Genomic DNA, 21,913 nt, shown 5'->3' with positions numbered 1-21,913 from the left:
GGGACAATGCTACTATCTCTTTTTCCACACTTGTGCTTCAAAGTAGCACCATGGTCTTCATGATAGATAGTCTCTTATGTTGTCACTTTCATATACTAGTGGGAATTTTTCATTATAGAACTTGGCTTGTATATTCCAATGATGGGCTTCCTCAAAATGCCCCAGGTCTTCGTGAGCAAGCAACTTGGATGCACACCCACTTAGTTCCTTTTGTTGAGCTTTCATATATTTATAGCTTTAGTGCATCCGTTGCATGGCAATCCCTACTCACTCACATTGATATCTATTGATGGGCATCTCCATAGCCCGTTGATACGCCTAGTTGATGTGAGACTATCTTCTCCATTATTGTCTTTACAACCACCACCATATACCACCATAGTGCTATGTCCATGGCTTGCGCTCATGTATTGTGTAAGAGTTGAAAAAACCTGAAGCGCGTTAATAAGTATGAACCAATTGCTCGGCTCGTCATCGGGGTTGTGCATTATGGGAGTATTTCGTGTAATGAAAATGAAGCATGGCCTAACTATATGATTTTGTAGGGATAAGCTTTCTTTGGCTATGCTATTTTGATAGGACATGATTATTTGTTAGTATGCTTTGAAGTATTATTATTTTTAGGTTTTATAAGCTTTTATCTTGAATCATTTCTGAACAATCATGCCACAATAAAGAAAATTACATTGAGAATTATGCTAGGTAGCATTCCACATCAAAAATTCTTTTTTTATTATTTACCTACTCGAGGACGAGAAGGAATTAAGCTTGGGGATGCTCGATACGTCTCCAACGTATCTATGATTTTTGATTGTTCCATGCTATTATATTACCTGTTTTGGATGTTTATGGGCTTTACTTTACACTTTTATATCATTTTTGGGACTAACCTACTAACCGGAGACCCAGCTCGAATTACTGTTTTTTTTTTGCCTATTTCAGTATATTGAAGAAAAGGAATATCAAACGGAGTCCAAACGGAATGAAACCTTCAGTAGCGATCTTTTTGGAACAAACGTGATCCAGAGGACTTGGAGTGCAAGTTAAGAAGCTGCCGAGGCAGCCACGAGGGTGGAGGATGCCCCCCCCTACTGGGCGCACCCCCTGTCTCGTGGGCCCCTCGGGCATCCACCGACGTGAAGGAAATATGCCCTAGAGGCAATAATAAAGTTACTATTTATTTCCTCATATCACGATAAATGTTTATTATTCATGCTAGAATTGTATTAACCGGAAACATGATACATGTGTGAATACATAGACAAACTTAAAGTCACTAGTATGCCTGTACTTGACTAGCTCATTAATCAAAGATGGTTATGTTTCCTAACCATAGACATGTGTTGTCATTTGATTAAAGAGATCACATCATTAGGAGAATGATGTGATTGACTTGACCCATTCCGTTAGCCTAGCACTTGATCGTTTATTATGTTGCTATTGCTTTCTTCATGACTTATCCAAAGTTCCTACAACTATGAGATTATGCAACTCCCGTTTACCGGAGGAACACTTTGTGTGCTACCAAACGTCACAACATAACTGGGTGATTATAAAGGAGCTCTACAGGTGTATCCAAAGGTAGATGTTGAGTTGGCGTATTTCGAGATTAGGTTTTGTCACTCCGATTGTCGGAGAGGTATCTCTGGGCCCTCTCGGTAATGCACATCACTATAAGTCTTGCAAGCAATGTGACCAATGAGTTGGTTATGGAATGATGCATTACGTAACGAGTAAAGAGACTTGCCAGTAACGAGATTGAACTAGGTATTGGATACCGACGATCGAATCTCGGGCAAGTAACATACCGATGACAAAGGGAACAACGTATGTTGTTATGCGGTTTGACCGATAAAGATCTTCATAGAATATGTAGGAGACAATATGAGCATCCAGATTCCGCTATTGGTTATTGACCAGAAACAGTTCTAGGTCATGTCTACATAGTTCTCGAACCCGTAGGGTCCACACGCTTAACATTACGATGACAATTTTATTATGAGTTTATAAGTTTTGATGTACTGAAGGTTGTTCGGAGTCCCAGATGTGATCACGGACATGACGAGGAGTCTCAAGATGGTCGAGACATAAAGATTGATATATTGGACGACTATATTCGGACACCGGAAGTGTTCCGGATGATTTCGGAGAAAATCGGAGTGCCGGAGGGGTTACCGGAACCCCCCGGGGACGTATTGGGCCTCAGTGGTCCTGAGGGAAGAGAGAGGGCAGCAGCCCAGGAGGTGGCGCCCCCCTCCCATGAGGCGTCCGAATTGGACTACGGGAGGGGGGCGCGGCCCCTCTTTCCCTCTCTCTCTCCCTCTCTTTCCTTCCCCCTTCCTCCTTCCTAGTTGGACTAGGAAAGGGGAGTCCTACTCCCACTAGGAGGAGGACTCCCCCTCCTTGGCGCACCCCTAGGGCCGGCCGGCCTCCCCCCTTTGCTCCTTTATATACGGGGGCAGGGGGCACCTCTAGACACACAAGTTGATCTTCGTGATCGTTCCTTAGCCGTGTGCGGTGCCCCCCTCCACCATATTCCACCTCGGTCATATATCGTTGCGGTGCTTAGGCGAAGCCCTGCATCGGTAGAACATCATCATCGTCACCACGCCGTCGTGCTGACGGAACTCATCCCCGACACCCTGCTAGATCGGAGTCCGGGGATCGTCATCGAGCTGAACGTGTGCTAAACTCGGAGGTGCCGTATGTTCGGTGCTTGGATCGGTCGGATCGTGAATACGTACGACTACATCAACCGCGTTGTCATAACGCTTCCGCTTTCAGTCTACGAGGGTACGTGGACACACTCTCCCCTCTCGTTGCTATGCATCACCATGATCTTGCGTGTGCGTAGGAATTTTTTTGAAATTACTACGTTCCCCAACAGTGGCATCCGAGCCTAGGTTTTATGCGTTGATGTTATATGCACGAGTAGAACACAAGTGAGTTGTGCGCGATACAAGTCATACTTCTTACCAGCATGTCATACTTTGGTTCAACGGTATTGTTGGATGAAACGGCCCAGACCGACATTACGCGTACGCTTACGCGAGACTGGTTCTACCGACGTGCTTTGCACATAGGTGGCTGGCGGGTGTCAGTTTCTCCAACTTTAGTTGAACCGAGTGTGGCTACGCCCGGTCCTTGCGAAGGTTAAAATAGCACTAACTTGACGAACTATCGTTGTGGTTTTGATGCGTAGGTAAGAACGGTTCTTGCTCAGCCCGCAGCAGCCACGTAAAAATTTGCAACAACAAAGTAGAGGACGTCTAACTTGTTTTTGCAGGGCATGTTGTGATGTGATATAGTCAAGACGTGATGCTATATTTTATTGTATGAGATGATCATGTTTTGTAACCGAAGTTATCGGCAACTGGCAGGAGCCATATGGTTGTCGCTTTATTGTATGAAATGCAAATGCCCTGTAATTGCTTTACTTTACCACTAAGCAGTAGCGATAGTCGTAGAAGCAATAGATGGCGTAACGACAACGATGCTACGATGGAGATCAAGATGTCACGCCGGTGACGATGGTGATCACGACGGTGCTTTGGATATGGAGATCACAAGCACAAGATGATGATGGCCATATCATATCACTTATATTGATTGCATGTGATGTTTATCCTTAATGCATCTTATCTTGCTTTGATTGACGGTAGCATTTTAAGATGATCTCTCACTAAATTATCAAGAAGTGTTCTCTCTGAGTATGCACCGTTGCGGAAGTTCTTCGTGCTGAGACACCACGTGATGATCGGGTGTGATAGGCTCTACGTTCAAATACAACGGGTGCAAAACAGTTGCACACGCGGAATACTGAGGTTAAACTTGACGAGCCTAGCATATACAAATATGGCCTCGGAACACGAAGACCGAAAGGTCGAACGTGAATCATATAGTAGATATGATCAACATAGTGATGTTCACCATTGAAACTACTCCATCTCACGTGATGATCGGACATGGCTTAGTTGATTTGGATCATGTGATCACTTAGATGACTAGAGAGATGTCTATCTAAGTGGGAGTTCTTAAGTAATATGATTAATTGAACTTAAATTTATCATGAACTTAGTACCTGATAGTATTTTGCTTGTCTATGTTTGTTGTAGATAGATGGCTCGTGCTGTTGTTCCGTTGAATTTTAATGTGTTCCTTGAGAAAGCTAAGTGGAAAGATGATGGTAGCAATTACACGGACTGGGTCCTCATTGCTGCACAGAAGAATTACGTCCTGGAAGCACCGATGGGTGCCAGGCCTACTGCAGATGCAACTGACGACGTTAAGAACGTCTGGCAGAGCAAAGCTAATGACTACTCGATAGTTCAGTGTGCCATGCTTTACGGCTTGGAACCGGGTCTTCAACAACATTTTGAACGTCATGGAGCATATGAGATGTTCTAGGAGTTGAAGTTAATATTTCAAGCAAATGCTCAGATTGAGAGATATGAAGTCTCCAATAAGTTCTATAGCTGTAAGATGGAGGAGAATAGTTCTGTCAGTGAACACATACTCAAAATGTCTGGGTATAATAATCACTTGATTCAACTGGGAATTAATCTTCCTGATGATAGTGTCATTGACAGAATTCTTCAATCACTGCCACCAAGCTACAAGAGCTTCGTGATGAACTATAATATGCAAGGGATGGACAAGACTATTCCCGAGCTCTTCGCAATGCTAAAGGCTGCGGAGGTAGAAATCAAGAAGGAGCATCAAGTGTTGATGGTCAATAAGACCACCAGTTTCAAGAAGAAGGGCAAAGGGAAGAAGAAGGGGAACTTCAAGAAGAACAGCAAACAAGTTGCTGCTCAAGAGAAGAAACCCAAGTCTGGACCTAAGCCTGAGACTGAGTGCTTCTACTGCAAGCAGACTGGACACTGGAAGCGGAACTGCCCTAAGTATTTGGCGGATAAGAAGGATGGCAAAGTGAACAAAGGTATATGTGATATACATGTTATTGATGTGTACCTTACTAATGCTCGCATTAGTACCTGGGTATTTGATACTGGTTCTGTTGCTAATATTTGCAACTCGAAACAGGGACTATGGATTAGGCGAAGATTGACTAAGGACGAGGTGACGATGCGCGTGGGAAATGGTTCCAAAGTCGATGTGATCGCGGTCGGCACGCTACCTCTACATCTACCATCGGGATTAGTTTTAGACCTAAATAATTGTTATTTGGTGCCAGCGTTGAGCATGAACATTATATCTGGATCTTGTTTGATGCGAGACGGTTATTCATTTAAATCAGAGAATAATGGTTGTTCTATTTATATGAGTAATATCTTTTATGGTCATGCACACTTACAGAGTGGTCTATTTTTATTAAATCTCGATAGTAGTGAGACACATATTCATAATGTTGAAGCCAAAAGATGCAGAGTTGATAATGATAGTGCAACTTATTTGTGGCACTGCCGTTTAGGTCATATCGGTGTAAAGCGCATGAAGAAACTCCATACTGATGGACTCTTGGAATCACTTGATTATGAATCACTTGGTACTTGCGAACCATGCCTCATGGGCAAGATGACTAAAACGCCGTTCTCCGGAACTATGGAGCGAGCAACTGATTTGTTGGAAACCATACATACTAATGTATGTGGTCCAATGAATATTGAGGCTCGCGGCGGGTATCGTTATTTTCTCACCTTCACAGATGATTTGAGCAGATATGGGTATATCTACTTGATGAAACACAAGTCTGAAACATTTGAAAAGTTCAAAGAATTTCAGAGTGAAGTGGAAAATCATCATAACAAGAAAATAAAATTTCTACGATCCGATCGTGGAGGAGAATATTTGAGTTACGAGTTTGGTTTACATTTGAAACAATGCGGAATAGTTTCGCAACTCACGCCACCCGAAACACCACAACGAAATGGTGTGTCCAAACGTCGTAATCGTACTTTACTGGATATGGTGCGATCTATGATGTCTCTTACTGATTTATCGCTATCGTTTTGGGGTTATGCTTTAGAGACGGCCGCATTCACGTTAAATAGGGCACCATCAAAATCTGTTGAGACGACGCCTTATGAACTGTGGTTTGGCAAGAAACCAAAGTTGTCGTTTCTTAAAGTTTGGGGCTGCGATGCTTATGTGAAGAAACTTCAACCATATAAGCTCGAACCCAAATCGGAGAAATGTGTCTTCATAGGATACCCAAAAGAGACTATTGGGTACACCTTCTATCACAGATCTGAGGGCAAGATTTTCGTTGCTAAATTCGGATCCTTTCTAGAGAAGGAGTTTCTCTCAAAATAAGTGAGTGGGAGGAAAGTAGAACTTGATGAGGTAACTGTACCTGCTCCCTTATTGGAAAGTAGTTCATCACAAGAACCGGTTCCTGTGACAACTACACCAATTAGTGAGGAAGCTAATGATATTGATCATGAAACTCCAGATCAAGTTTCTACTCAACCTCGTAGGTCTACCAGAGTAAGATCCGCACCAGAGTAGTACGGTAATCCTATTCTGGAAGTCATGTTACTTGATCATGGCGAACCTACGAACTATGAGGAAGCGAGATGAGCCCAGATTCCGCAAAATGGCTTGAAGCCATGAAATCTGAGATAGGATCCTTGTATGAGAACAAAGTATGGACTTTGGTTGACTTGCCCGATGATCGGCAAGCCATTGAGAATAAATGGATCTTCAAGAAGAAGACTGACGCTGATGGTAATATAACTATCTACAAAGCTCGACTTGTTGCAAAAGGTTTTCGACAAGTTCAAGGGGTTGACTACGATGAGACTTTCTCACCCGCAGCGATGCTTAAGTCTGTCCGAATCATGTTAGCAATTGCCGCATTTTATGATTATGAAATTTTGCAAATGGATGTAAAAACTGCATTCCTTAATGGATTTCTCGAAGAAGAGTTGTATATGATGCAACTAGAAGGTTTTGTCGATCCAAAAGGTGCTAACAAAGTGTGCAAGCTCCAGCGATCCATTTATGGACTGGTGCAAGCATCTCGGAGTTGGAATAAATGCTTTGATAGTGTTATCAAAGCATATGGTTTTATACAGACTTTTGGAGAAGCCTGTATTTACAAGAAAGTGAGTGGGAGCTCTGTAGCATTTCTGATATTATATGTAGATGACATATTGTTAATTGGAAATGATATAGAATTTCTGGATAGCATAAAGGGATACTTAAATAAAAGTTTTTCAATCAAAGACCTCCGTGAAGCTGCTTACATATTAGGCATCAAGATCTATAGAGATAGATCAAGACGCTTAATTGGACTTTCACAAAGCACATACCTTGATAAAGTTTTGAAAAGGTTCAAAATGGATCAGGCTAAGAAAGGGTTCTTGCCTGTATTGCAAGGTGTGAAGTTGAGTTAGACTCAATGCCCGACCACAACAGAAGATAGAGAGAAAATGAAAGATGTTCCCTATGCTTCAGCCATACGCTCTATCATGTATGCAATGCTGTGTACCAGACCTGATGTATGCTTAGCAATAAGTTTAGCAGGGAGGTCCCAAAGTAATCCAGGAGTGGATCACTAGACATCAGTCAAGAACATCCTCAAATACCTGAAAAGGACTAAGGATATGTTTCTCGTTTATGGAGGTGACAAAGAGCTAGTCGTAAATGGTTACGTCGATGCAAGCTTTGACACTGATACGGACGATTCTAAATCGCAAACCGGATACGTGTTTTTATTAAACGGTGGAGATGTAAGTTGGTGCAGTTCTAAACAAAGCGTCGTGGTGGGATCTACATGCGAAGCGGAGTACATAGCTGCTTCGGAAGCAACAAATGAAGGAGTCTAGATGAAGGAGTTCATTTCTGATCTAGGTGTCATACCTAGTGCATCGGGACCAATGAAGATCTTCTGTGACAATACTAGTGCAATTGCCATGGCAAAGGAATCCAGATTTCACAAGAGGACCAAGCACATCAAGAGACGCTTCTATTCCATCCGGGACCAAGTTCAGGTGGGAGACATAGAGATTTGCAAGATACATACGGATCTGAATGTAGTAGACCCATTGACTAAGCCTCTTACACGAGCAAAACATGATCAACTCCAAGACTCCATGGGTGTTAGAATCATTACTGTGTAATCTAGATTATTGACTCTAGTGCAAGTGGGAGACTGAAGGAAATATGCCCTAGATGCAATAATAAAGTTATTATTTATTTCCTCACATCATGATAAATGTTTATTATTCATGCTAGAATTGTATTAACCGGAAACATGATACATGTGTGAATACATAGACAAACATAAAGTCACTAGTATGCCTCTACTTGACTAGCTCATTAATCAAAGATGGTTATGTTTCCTAACCATAGACATGTGTTGTCATTTGATTAAAGAGATCACATCATTAGGAGAATGATGTGGTTGACTTGACCCATTCCGTTAGCCTAGCACTTGATCGTTTAGTATGTTGCTATTGCTTTCTTCATGACTTATACAAAGTTCCTACAACTATGAGATTATGCAACTCCCGTTTACCGGAGGAACACTTTGTGTGATACCAAACGTCACAACGTAACTGGGTGATTATAAAGGAGCTCTACAGGTGTATCCAAAGGTAGATGTTGAGTTGGCGTATTTCAAGATTACGTTTTGTCAGTCCGATTGTCGGAGAGGTATCTCTGGGCCCTCTCGGTAATGCACATCACTATAAGCCTTGCAAGCAATGTGAACAATGAGTTGGTTACGGAATGATGCATTACGTAACGAGTAAAGAGACTTACCGGTAACAAGAATGAAAGGTATTGGATACCGACGATCGAATCTCGGGCAAGTAACATACGATGACAAAGGGAACAATGTATGTTGTTCTGCGGTTTGACCGATAAAGATCTTCGTAGAATATGTAGGAGCCAATATGAGCATCCAGGTTCCGCTATTGGTTATTGACCGGAAAAAGTTCTAGGTCATGTCTACATAGTTCTCGAACCCGTAGGGTCCGCACGCTTAACGTTACGATGACAGTTTTATTATGAGTTTATAAGTTTTGATGTACCGAAGGTTGTTCGGAGTCCCAGATGTGATTACGGACATGACGAGGAGTCTCGAAATGGTCGAGACATAAAGATTGATATATTGGATGACTATATTCGGACATCAGAAGTGTTCCGGATGATTTCGGAGAAAACCGAAGTGCCGGAGGGGTTACCGGAACCCCCCGGGGAAGTATTGGGCCTTAGTGGGCCTAAGGGAAGAGAGATGGCAGCAGCCCAGGAGGTGGCGCGCCCCCTCCCATGAGGAGTACGAATTGGACTAGGGGAAGGGTGTGCGGCCCCTCTTTCCCTCTTCCTCCCCCTCTCTTTCCTTCCCCCTTCCTCCTTCCTAGTTGGACTAGGAAAGGGGAGTCCTACTCCCACTAGGAGGAGGACGCCCCCCTCCTTGGCACGCCCCTAGGGCCGGCCGGGCTCCCCCCTTTGCTCCTCTATATATGGGGGCAGGGGGGCACCTCTAGACACACAAGTTGTTCTTCGTGATCGTTCCTTAGCCGTGTGCGGTGCCCCCTCCACCATATTTCACCTCGGTCATATCGTTGTGGTGCTTAGGCGAAGCCCTGCGTCGGTAGAACATCATCATCGTCACCACGCCGTCGTGCTGACGGAACTCATGCCCGATACCCTGCTGGATCGGAGTCTGGGGATCGTTATCGAGCTGAACGTGTGCTAAACTCGGAGGTGCCGTACGTTTGGTGCTTGGATCGGTCGGATCGTGAAGACGTACGACTACATCAACCGCGTTGTCATAACGCTTCCGCTTTCGGTCTATGAGGGTACGTGGACACACTCTCCTCTCTCGTTGCTATGCATCACCATGATCTTGCGTGTGCGTAGGAATTTTTTTGAAATTACTACGTTCCCCAACACGACGCACTTCTTCCTCTTATATATACCTATGTATCCCGAAACAATCAGGGGCGACCACGAAAAGCTATTTCCACCACCGTAACCTTCTGTATCCGCGAGATCCCATCTTGGAGCCGTCGCTGGCGCTCCGCCGGAGGGGGAATCCACCACGAAGGGCTTCTACATTGTCACGCCCAATATGCGACCCTATCCAAAAGGAACTCGAAGGTCCCACCAAGGATAGACCCGCATATTGAAACGCTTTTGCAAGGTGGATATCATTTCATCAACATTACATAATATATGGGGATACATACAAGAGGCATACAATGCCACACGAATACAACATCACAAAACATAAGAGCATCATCCGACTATGGATGAAACACAAATAGAAACTCAAACGACATCCACCCTGCTAGCCCAGGCTGCCGACCTGGAACCTATCCCCTGATCGAAGAAGAAGCAGAAGAAGAACTCCAAGACCAGCAAACATTGCTCTCGCGTCAAGATCATCGCATAACCTTTACCTGCAACTGTTGTTGTAGTAATCTGTGAGCCACGAGGACTCAGCAATCCCATTACCATGGGTATCAAGACTAGCAAAGCTTAAAGGGAAAGGAAGGGGTAAAGTGGTGAGGTTGCAGCAGCGACTAAGCATGATATGGTGGCTAACATACGCAAATAAGAGCGAGAAAAGAGCAAAAGGAACGGTCGTGAAGCTAGCAATGATCAAGAAGTGATCCTGAACTCCTACCTACGTCAAACATAACCCAAAACCGTGTTCACTTCCCGGACTCCGCCGAAAAGAGACCATCACGGCTACACACACGGTTGATGCGTTTTAATTCGGATCTGGTGTCAAGTTATCTACAACCGGACATTAACAAATTCCCATCTGCCTATAACCGCAGGCATGGCTTTCGAAAGTTTAAACCCTGCAGGGATGTCCCAACTTAGCCCATGATAAGCTCTCGCGATCAACGAAGGATATACCTTCTCCCAGGAAGACCCGATCAGACTCGGAATCCCGGTTTACAAGACATTTCGACAATGGTAAAACAAGACCAGCAAAGCCGCCCGGATGTGCCGACAAATCCCGATAGAAGCTGCACATATCTCATTCTCAGGGCACACCGGATAAGCGAAGCGTACAGGAACCGACGTAATCCAAGTTGCCAAGGAATGGTCCCGCACGGTGCTCTAGTTTGGACCAACACTCGGAGGACCACTGGCCCGGGGGGTAAAATAAAGATGACCCTCGAGAGTGCGACTCCCAAGGGAAAAGGGGGCTAGGTGAGGCAAATGGTAAAACCAAGGTTGGGCCTTGCTGGAGGAGTTTTATTCAAAGCGAACTGTCGAGGGGGTCCCATAAATCACCCAACCGCATAAGGAACGCAAAATCCGAGAACATAACACCGGTATGATGGAAACTAGGGGCGGCAAGAGTGGAACAAAACACCAGGCATAAGGCCGAGCCTTCCACCCTTTACCAATGTATATAGATGCATTAATTAAATAAGAGATATTGTGATATCCCAACATAATCCTGTCCACCATGGAGCAATCTTCAACTTCACCTGCAACTAGCAACGGTATAAGAGGGGCTGAGCAAAGCGGTAACATAGCCAAGCAACGGTTTGCTAGGAAGGGTGTCAAATGTTAGAGGTTCATGGCAATATGGGAGGCTTGATGAGCAAAAGATAGGTAACACAGCATAGCGATAGAACGAAGCAACTAGCATAGCAATGATAGTAGTGAGATCCAGGGTAGCGGTCATCTTGCCTGAAATCCCGCAAGGAAGAAGAACGAGTCCATGAAGAAGATGAAGCCACGAAGACAAACCAAGCGTAGACGAACGAATCCTCACGATCGCAACGAAACAGGAACTATGGAGAAGAAGCACACAACATGGTAAACACACCACACATATACAAGACATGATGCACAAACAAGTATGATGCAAGACAAGACTACATGAAGCTACTCATGGCAAGAGATGATGCAAACAAGAACAACACATCAGAGCAAGTTTAAATGAGGCCGGGAACAACATATAACAATTCCGGTAAGTCCTCATATGCAAATTTCGAAGTTGGTTCAGATCTGAATAAACCTTATGTTCAAGTTGTTAAACAGCAAGTTAAGATGCACAAAGATGATCTACACGAGATTCTAGTCAAGTTACATATAAAGTTCATTTAGTTCGGAGCTACGGCCTAAAAGATATGAGCAAAACAAGTTAAACATGGCATTGATGCAAAATGCATACAAACATCAAGCAAACACCTCAAAACATGGATGCAACATGATATTATGAAACTACATGCAAAATCAAGCAAGTTTCATATAGAGCACACTCAAAACGGAGCAACGGTGCAACCCACACACATGAAACAAGTTTAAAGGACAAGATGTCCAAAACAGCAACTAGGCATCTTGGAAGCATCAAAACAATATGCTACAGCAGCTCAACATGATAACAAAAGGCATGGGCATGATGTACAGGTAGAGCATAACAAAACATGAACACTGAGCTATCTCCAGAAATCACTAGAACATGCTCAAACACACATGGCAGGATTGCAAATAATAACAGTTCATACTTCGCAGAAAATAACATCAGGTTGCAATGTTTAGAGCTATCAAACAACATGCTACATGAACTTATCATGGCAAACAAAGGCATGGCATGAATCTACTAAATGCATAGAACAAAAGTCCCTTGCTGACCATGAGCCAAAAAGGATCAGAAGATATGATGGCACCCATGTAAACATAGCAAGTTATAATATAGATTCATACATGGCAGGAACAACAATAAGTAGGCATGTTGGTGAGCTTGTACCACTCAACATATAGAATTACATGGCATGGCAAGGCAACAAAAAGTAATAAGACATGTTTGTGAAGCTAAGCATGGCAAGAGCAAGTTCATAGGGTGGATGGAACACTAGCAAATCACATGGCAAAACTGAACTTAATGTTAATAGGCTGACAACAACATTATTTAGGAACTTGAGGGCAAGATTACAACAAGCTATAGCAGGCTATAAATACAACCAGGGGCATAGATGGATAGAGCATGACATGTATAACAAAACACCCTTAGTGAACATCTTCAGAATATGCATAGAATGACTTGTAGCAGCAGGTTTACATAGCATCACGAAATAACAGATTCAGCCTAGCAAAACAGCAACAGCAAGTACCCTACTTAACAAGCTCGATTTACTCACCACAAGTCATTGCATGACAAGATAAGCATAGCATCAGCAAGAAGACATGTTTATGAAACTAACCAAGGCAAGAACAAGTTCATAGCATGCAAGGATCAACAACAACAACCTTGGCAAAATTGAACATGTAAACAATCTGCCAGGAAACATTTTGTAGCAAACGTATAACACGAAAATGACAAGCTAGACTAATCCATAATTGCAAACAGGGGCATGAATGGATAGAGGATAACCATATGTTCAAAACTTCCTTACTGAAGTATCTCAAAATATGCATGGATCTCTCTGTAGCAACATGTTTAGATGGCATCAAAATAACAGCAGAACAGGGACTAAAATCAGCAAGATCACGAAGCCTAGTTTGCATGCTTGTTCTAGTCACCATATTGATCACACAAATACATGGCATACACCACTGTAAAGATGGCATGGCATAGTTCAAAACACATGTAGACATCAACCTCATAAGATGCACACATCAAACATGGCAAAAATGACAAATGAGCAAGTTCTGTTAACAGACAGCAGACAATATCATATAGCACTCTTGCAACGATGATTCAGGCATCTAGATGAGCTCAAATGAACATGATGCAATGGAATTAAATGAAGTACTCGTTGAGACGAACAATTTGACATATTACACGCACGAAACGGAGCAGTATGCATGGAGATATGATGCGATGAACATGGCATGATAATGTCAAAATATTTCAGGACTTAGCCGTTTTAAGAGAGAAAAACAGAGAGCGTCTAATAGCAAAACAACGCACGGGCGGGGAATAAGAGGCGCTCACCATGGGCCGAGCCCAGGTCGGGGAGGAGACATGCCGGCGGTGGGGAGGCCAGGCCTGCTGGGCTGGCCTTGCTTGCGGGGCCCACGAAGGGCGCTGGGGTTCGTCCTCCTCGTGCCCGCACGAGCACGCAGGGAGGCGCCATGGCAGCGGGGCGACGGCGGCGCCGGTCGGCAGGGAGGCCAGGAGGAGGCCGGGGCAGCGGGAACGGGCAGATCCGGGTCGGCGGTCGCCGGATCCGGCCGGAGCTGGTCGGTGGCGGCGTGCATCCATGGCGACGGGGGGTCACGGAGAGGAGAGAGGAAGCGAGGTCGGGCTCCGGCGAGGCTCCGGTGGCCGGAGCGGCTCGGCGACGACGGGCGGCCGGCGGGAGGCGCGGGAGACGAGGCTCTCAGGCGGCGGCGACGTGTTCCTCTGGCAGGGTCGGCGCGGCGGCGCGGAGCTGAGGCGGCGGCGAAAGGCGGCGGCGGCGCGCGGGCTCGCACGGGCCGGATCTGGGCCCCCCGGGCCTAGCGCGGTGGATGGACGGCGCGGGTGAGGTGGCGGCGTGGGATTGGGTGCGGGCGGCGGCGGAGCTGACGTGGCGCCAAATGATTGGCCGAGCAACATGGCTGCGGAGCGGCGGACGCGTCCGGACGGCGGCGGACATGTCCGGAGGCGCGGAGGAGCGGGGCTAGGGTTTGGGCTGCGAGAAATTCGGGGGAGAGGCACCTATTTGTAGGTAGAGAGAGCTAGGAGTGTCCAAATGAGGAGCGGTTTTCGGCCACGCGATCGTTTTCGGCCACTTTGGAAGGGTGTTGGGCTGCAAGACAAAAGAGGCTTTTACGGTTACCCGGTTAACCGTTGGAGTACCAAACGACCTCCAAATGACACGAAACTTGACAGGCGGTCTACCGGTGCTATACCAAGGCCGCTTCGCAAACCTCGGGCCATTCCGAGAAAGTTTAACACCCGCTCACAGCCAGAGACAAAAGGGGAACGCCGGAGGACATAGGAGTGCCAGATTGCAAAACGGACAACGGGGAAAATGCTCGGATGCATGAGACGAACACGTATGCAAAATGAGATGCACATGATGACATGATAAAATGCAACACGCAAGCAAATGACATGGCGACGACGGTGAATAACTGGCGGACACCTGGCGCATCGAATCCGGGGTGTTACATACATCAACACCATAGCCTCTCCGATGAGTTGTGAGTAGTTTACCACAGACCTTCGGGTCCATAGTTATTAGCTAGATGGCTTCTTCTCTCTCTTTGAATCTCAATACCATGTTCTCCTTCCTCTTCTTGGAGATCTATTTGATGTAACTCTTTTTACGGTGTGTTTGTCGAGATCCGATGAATTGTGGGTTTATGTTCAAGTTTATCTGTGAGAAATATTTGAATCTCCTCTGAATTCTTTTATGTGTGATTAAGTTATCTTTGCAAGTCTCTTAGAATTATCGGTTTGGTTTGGCCTACTAGATTGATCTTTCTTGCAATGGGAGAAGTGCTTAGCTTTGGGTTCAATCTTGCGGTGTCCTTTCCCAGTGAGAGCAGGGGCAGCAAGGCACGTATTGTATTGTTGCCATCGAGGATAAAAAAGATGGGGTTTATATCATATTGCAGGAGTTTATCCCTCTACATCATATCATCTTTCTTAATGCGTTACTCTGTTCTTATAAACTTAATACTCTAGATGCATGCTGGATAGCGGTCGGTGTGTGGAGTAATAGTAGTAGATGCAGGCAGGAGTCGGTCTACTTGTCACGGACGTGATGCCTATATACATGATCATGCCTAGATAATCTCATCATTATTCGCTTTTCTATCAATCGCTCGACAGTATTTTGTTCACCCACCGTAATACTTATGCTATCTCGAGAGAAGCCACTAGTGAAACCTATGGCCCCGGGTTTATCTCTTATCATATAAGCTTTCAATCTACTTTTATTTGCATCTTTACTTTTCCAATCTATATCATAAAATACCAAAAATATATTTATCTTATCATACTATCTCTATCAGATCTCACTTTCGCAAGTGGCTGTGAAGGGATTGAAAACCCCTTTATCGCGTTGGTTGCGAGTTCTTTGTTTGTTTGTGTAGGTGCGTGGGATTTGTGAGGAGTCTCCTACTGGATTGATACCTTGGTTCTCAAAAACTGAGGGAAATACTTACGCTACTGTGCTACATCAATGTCCGAGATGGCACCTGATTCAGAGCTGTTCGCGTCTGATTCCCTCTATGTGCCAGTAGTGCTTGTTGAGCCAACTCCTGCTGCTGCTACTACCGCTGCACTCAAGGTAGCAACAGCAAAGGCAAAGAAGGATGGTAGGTCGAACAACAAGATGTGGCAGCAGTTCATGTCCACGTTCGTGTTGAACAAGATGTGTGAGCTCATCTCTAGTGGAGTTAGGACTGACAAGGGCTTCAAGGAGGTGCACTTGAACACCGTTGCAAAGCAGGTGTTCGAGTTCTGTGGGTAGGAGGTGTCTTCCACCCAGGTGTACAACCACCTGAGGAAGTGGAGAGGTCGATGGATCCAAGTGTCCAAGCTGAGAGACCTTAGCGGCGACTCATGGGATGAGAACACGTGCTCCATAGTTCTGGAGGCAGAGCACTACGTCGGCCATGTCGTGGTTAGCTCACAATCTTCTTCCTTTTCATATTGTCCACCATTGCCTACTCCAAATCGCAACTAACAACACTTGTGTTTCATTCTTAGGACCACCCAATGGAAGCTGAGTTCCTCAACACACCCATACAGAACTACAGCCAGATGCAGCACATCTTCTCCTTCGGGCTGGAACTGGGAAGCATGCCATGGGCTCGGGGGAGCCTCTTGGTTCTCCCATGCTAGACTTCCCCGGGACCCTGGATGTCGAGGTCCTTGATGGCCCAGACAAGCCAGCTGTGAAGCCCTTCGAAAATCCATTTGACCCCGTCCATGATAGGAAGAGGAAGAGAGGAGGCCTGATGGAGGAGGAGATCAATGTCTTTTGCAGCATGACTCAGGCGGTGAAGGAGGTTGCAACAACGATCAGGGAGTGCAAGCCCCTCGACGTCCACCCTGACCTGTATAGTGATGTCATGACCAAGGGTGGCTTCAGCGACAAGGCTCCCATGGAAGCTCTCAGCCACCTGCTTGACAACAAGGCCCAGGATGTTGGGTTCGTTGCCATGGCGGACACTCGCAGGGTGTTGTGGCTCAGGAGCTGGCTGGGCAAGCACTACTACTAGAGTAGTGTTGCCTGTGAGCGTGCATGACCCTCGACGGCGATGGCGGTGGCGACGACGATGATGACGATGACTACGTACATTTTGTGTAGCTAGGGCTGAAAAACAATTTGATGGTATGTATATTTTGGCGAGGTGGTATATACTAACCCCACACGCTGATGGTGAACTTGCGGTGGTAGGACGACACCCTCTTTTGGATGTGGTGGTAGGTTAACACGAAGGTAGTGCTAGGTTGAACTTGCTATGCCGTTTGATCATGCATGCTTTACTTCTCTTCTGCTCCATTATTGTTTGTGTGCTACTTTGCATTCTACTTGTGTGCTCCATTGATTTGCTGCTCTTGCTCTTGTGCATTGCTAGGGCAAGTGGTATGCCGTGTTCATCGGTGAGGCTCCAAGGGTTTATAGTTCATGGGAAGAAGCCAATGCACAAGTGGCATCTTATAGAAACCGCAACTATAGAGGGTTCAAGACTAGGCAGGCAGCAGAACAAGCTTACTCCGCCTGGGTGTGAAAGCACGGAGGCAACAATGTTGACAGTGGCAAGGTTGGAGGTGTAAAAGTGGAAGTTGCAAAGGTGGATCGTCAGTTTGGGTTGAAGATGAAGAACTTCATCATATTCCCCCAGTTCATCGCTATTGTGGTGTTGTGGCGTAGGTGTGCTAGGTGTAATCATTGTGGGTAAGCTCACCAACTAGGGTACAAGGTAAGCACAACATGTACGCCGTATGCAATCAAACGCCGTGCTCATGTGCCGCTAGGGCCAATGCAGGCAACCAAACAAACTGCACTTGCGTATTACCTAATGCAGGGACACTAGACGCAGGCAACCAAACAACTTGTAGATGGCGCATTATGGCCTATTTTTGCTCAACCAGGCTGGGTTGAGGAGTGTATGCGATGCAGGAACTGTTCACAATGGCAACCAAACACACCCTAAACATACCACGGCCACGTATTCTCTGACAGCCGCTCCTTCCCAGCGATAGATCGATCCGTTGCAGGCCAATCCCGGCCGGTTCCTGTCAACACAGCCCCAAGGGCGCAACCCTAAGACCACGACCTAAGCACCGACGCTATTTACGCTGTGCTCAATTCGCAGGAGTCCGCCTCACCTCACCTCCTGGCCCCAAAATGGGCTGGCTTCAGCCGGCCCAACACGCCCGAACATGCCACAGCACGCCCAGGTGGAGTGCAACATTCCACTAAGAGAAGCTGGAGTCGGAGCAGAAGGGGATTGGAATCGTTGGCTGGAGCAAGAAACCACGATGAGAAGCTGGAGAGCCTCCTAACATGCCCTGAGACTTTAAAATGGGAAAACAAAAGAAAAGGACGCCGATGACGCCACACGTGTGGGCGTTAAGTAATCTGGCCACACGTTTTATGTGGTGTCTAAGACGACTAACCCACACGTCTACGTGTGGGCAAAACAACTAGCGCCCACACGCCTTTTTTTCCTCGCGGTCCCTCTCACACACCTACGTGTGGGCCAAATGGATAACGCCCACACGACCTCTCTCAGCCACCTACCTCACGGTCCCATACGCCCCGCGTGACAGTCACCACGCGTCCCCGCAGTTGCCATGGTCCAGACCCTCTTCAATGCCCGTTTAACTGCAGTTGTCATGTCGTTGAACTACAGTTGCCATGTTGGACAACAACAGTCATGGTTTCTCAACTGCAGTTGCCATGTATGGTCTGGTCTACTGCAGTTGCCATGATTTCAAAACTTTAGGAGTTGCCACCTACTAACACTAGGCAGTTGCCATGTAGCACTATAAAAAAGGCATGGCAAAAAAACATGTTCGAGTGAATTGCCATGTGCTCACAAGCACGCTAGGGAAGTTGTCATGTAAAAGAAAGAGTTGTCATCTGCGTGCACACTAGGGCAGTTGCCATGTACCATGCAAAAACACATGTCAACTCGGGTAAAAGAGAGTTATCATCTGCTTGCAATCAAAGCTAGGGCAGTTGCCATGTACCCTGCAAAAACACATGACAACTGACAGCTTTTGGTGTGGGCGAGGAGACGGGCGTGTGGGCGAAGTGATAAACGCCCACACACCAGCCCCTCTGCGTGCGTGAAAACTGGTGTGTGGGCGAATTGCTAAACGCCCACACACCAGCCCTCTGTGTGGTGAAAAAGACGCGTGGCCGACCGGATGAATACCCACACATCAGCCCAGTTCTATGTGACACACAAAAACTATTAAAACGCGTCAAGATTCATGCAAAATTGGTTGGACCAGAATTAATGTGTGTGAGCGAGTTGCCAGAGGACGTACGATTATATATAAATCTTGCTCTCTAGTATTCCTAGGGAAATGAAGCAAGCGGAGCGTCGACGCGGACACGATGGAGCCGCTTCTTATGCTCAGCGTAGTGCTTCTCCTTGCGCATGCGGTGACTTCCCTGGTGCGCGCGGCTATCGCCCGTCGGCGGCTCTCGCGATGCTACCTACTGGACTACGTGTGCCATAGGCCGTGCGACGACCGCAAGGTGAGCACGGATACCGCTGGCCGGGTGGTCACGCGTAACAAGCGCCTCGGCGTCCGAGAGCACCGGTTCCTCCTCCGCGTCATCGTGCGCTCCAGCATCGGCGAGGAGAGCTACTGCCCGCGCAGCATCCTGGAGGGCCGCGAGGAGTCGCCCACCCACGAGGACGCGCTGGACGAGATGGACGCCTTCTTCGACGAAGCCATCGCCGAGCTCTTCGCCAGGAGCGGCGTCGCGCCCCGCGACGTCGACGTGCTGGTCGTCAACGTCTCCTTGCTGGCCCCCGCGCCGTCGCTCGCCTCCAGGATCGTGCGCCGCTTCGGCATGCGCGAGGACGTCGCCGAGTACAACCTCTCCGGCATGGGGTGCGGCGCCAGCCTGATCTCGCTGGACCTGGCGCGCAGAGCGCTGCGCACGCGGCCGGCGTCGCTAGCTCTCGTGGTCTCGTCCGAGTCCATCGCTCCCAGCTGGTACGCCGGCACGGACAAGTCCATGATGATGGGCAACTGCCTCTTCCGCAGCGGAGGCTCCGCCGTGCTGCTCACCAACAACCCGTCGCTGCGCGGGCGCGCCAAGATGTCTCTCCGCCATCTCGTGCGCGCAAACATCGCCGCCGACGACGAGGCGCACGCGTGCGCGCTGCAGCGGGAGGACGGCGACGGACACGTGGGGATCAGCCTCAGCAAGGATTTGCCCAAGGCCGCTGTCCGGGCCATGACCCTGAATCTACGGCGCCTCGTCCCACGCATCCTCCCCGTGTCCGAGTTGCTGCGGTTCGCCGCCCACTACCTATCCAGCAAGCTTCTATCCCACTCTTCCATGCAGGTGACCGCAGACGGACGACTTCCCAAGATCAACTTTAAGACCGGCGTGGAACACTACTGCCTCCACCCCGGCGGCGCCGCCGTGGTCGAGGCTGTACGGGAGAGCCTCGGTCTCGACGCCCACGACGTGGAGCCTGCGCTGATGACACTGCGCCGGTGGGGGAACACATCCGCAAGCAGCCTCTGGTACGTGCTGTCGTACATGGAGGCCAAGGGGAGGCTGAAGAAAGGGGACCGGGCGCTCATGCTCACCTTTGGCTCCGGATTTAAGTGCAACAGTTGCCTGTGGGAGGTGACCGGCGACATGGCTGACAAGGGCGCGTGGGCAGACTGCATCGACGACTACCCACCGCCACCGGAGAGCACCACTACCAACCCGTACATGGACAAGTACAGCTGGGTTAACCAAGTCGACACAACGGTGTTATAGCTATATATATGCTGTTAACCTTGTTGCGTTCAGGTTGTTGCGTTAGCTCGAATATCGTAAGGGGGTGTCTGTGTGCATCATCATTTGCAGGTCGCGTGTGTTTGCGTTGTATAGCATGATTCGTACGTACTGTCGGTCCTTCATCAGCCCCGGGAATGCTGGGACTGAGGATATATATACCAAGTACTGTACATTGCAATAAAGCCTCTCCACATGTTCACTCCATGAGTCATAACATGCAACTATATATTAGTATATGGGCCTGTTTCATTAGCATGGTTTTAAATTTAATAGGAATAGAAAAAAAGAAAAAGTATATTTTTCGTCCCTCAACTCTTTCACAAGTATAGCTTTGGTCCCTTGACTCTAACACCAATAAAGCTTAGTCCCTTAACTCTTAAAACCAGATAAGTTTAGTCCTTGTCAAACCGTGTTTTTTTTTTGACGGGTCGGTCAAACCCTGTTTAGCTGCATGTTCAAAGCGGTATTGGACGACCCGTGGAAGCGCTGCACTCACGACCAACCCTGCAGCGGATCCGGCTTGCCTGCTCCTTCCCCATGCTCCCATCCGTGCTCCCACTTCATCCTACGGTTGTCCTTTTCCGTTTTTTCTTTCTAGTCTAATCATCTCCCCCCTGATTTTAAGGGGGTGGGGCCGGGTCTTATTTTGTTCCAATCAAATCATGTCACGTATGCGGGAGCACGGATGGACACACACGCGAGGAGCAGGCAAGTCTCATCCCCCTGCAGCCAGGGACGACCCGTTGACCCGGCCAGTTGTGAGGCATGCCCTGTACTTTTCCTGCAGCATAGGCACAGGCCCTGGCTGCACCCCCTCCTGGGCGCTCCATCCAGTGATGGACACGAATGGAAAAGGACAGCGGCGACGCTCCAGCATGTGGCAATCGATGAGAGTTGTGGCACGGCAATGACAACCGCGGGTGCACCTACGGCAGCAGCGAGTGCTGCGGGGGATAGGCGGTTCGCCGAAGAAGCCTCGGTGCAGACTTCAGAGGCCGCTGCATGGCGATGGTTTGCTCGTCAGCAGATGGCAG

At 47.4% G+C, this 21,913-nt stretch overlaps 1 protein-coding gene across 1 annotated transcript; it reads left to right on the top strand.

Annotated features, from left to right (window-relative positions):
- Positions 1–19,447: 19,447 nt before the first annotated feature.
- On the top strand, positions 19,448–21,021 carry LOC119289668 (3-ketoacyl-CoA synthase 12-like). The gene has a single exon (XM_037568941.1). It carries the CDS (start codon positions 19,464–19,466, stop codon positions 20,856–20,858), a length of 1,395 nt encoding a protein of 464 aa, XP_037424838.1. The 5' UTR covers positions 19,448–19,463; the 3' UTR covers positions 20,859–21,021.
- The last annotated feature ends 892 nt before the right edge of the window (positions 21,022–21,913 follow it).

Source organism: Triticum dicoccoides, chromosome 4A (genome assembly GCF_002162155.2).
Source record: "Triticum dicoccoides isolate Atlit2015 ecotype Zavitan chromosome 4A, WEW_v2.0, whole genome shotgun sequence".
Lineage (NCBI taxonomy): Eukaryota > Viridiplantae > Streptophyta > Magnoliopsida > Poales > Poaceae > Triticum > Triticum dicoccoides.
The sequence above is the reverse complement of the archived record's forward strand: the minus strand, read 5'-3'. Positions and strand labels throughout refer to the sequence as shown.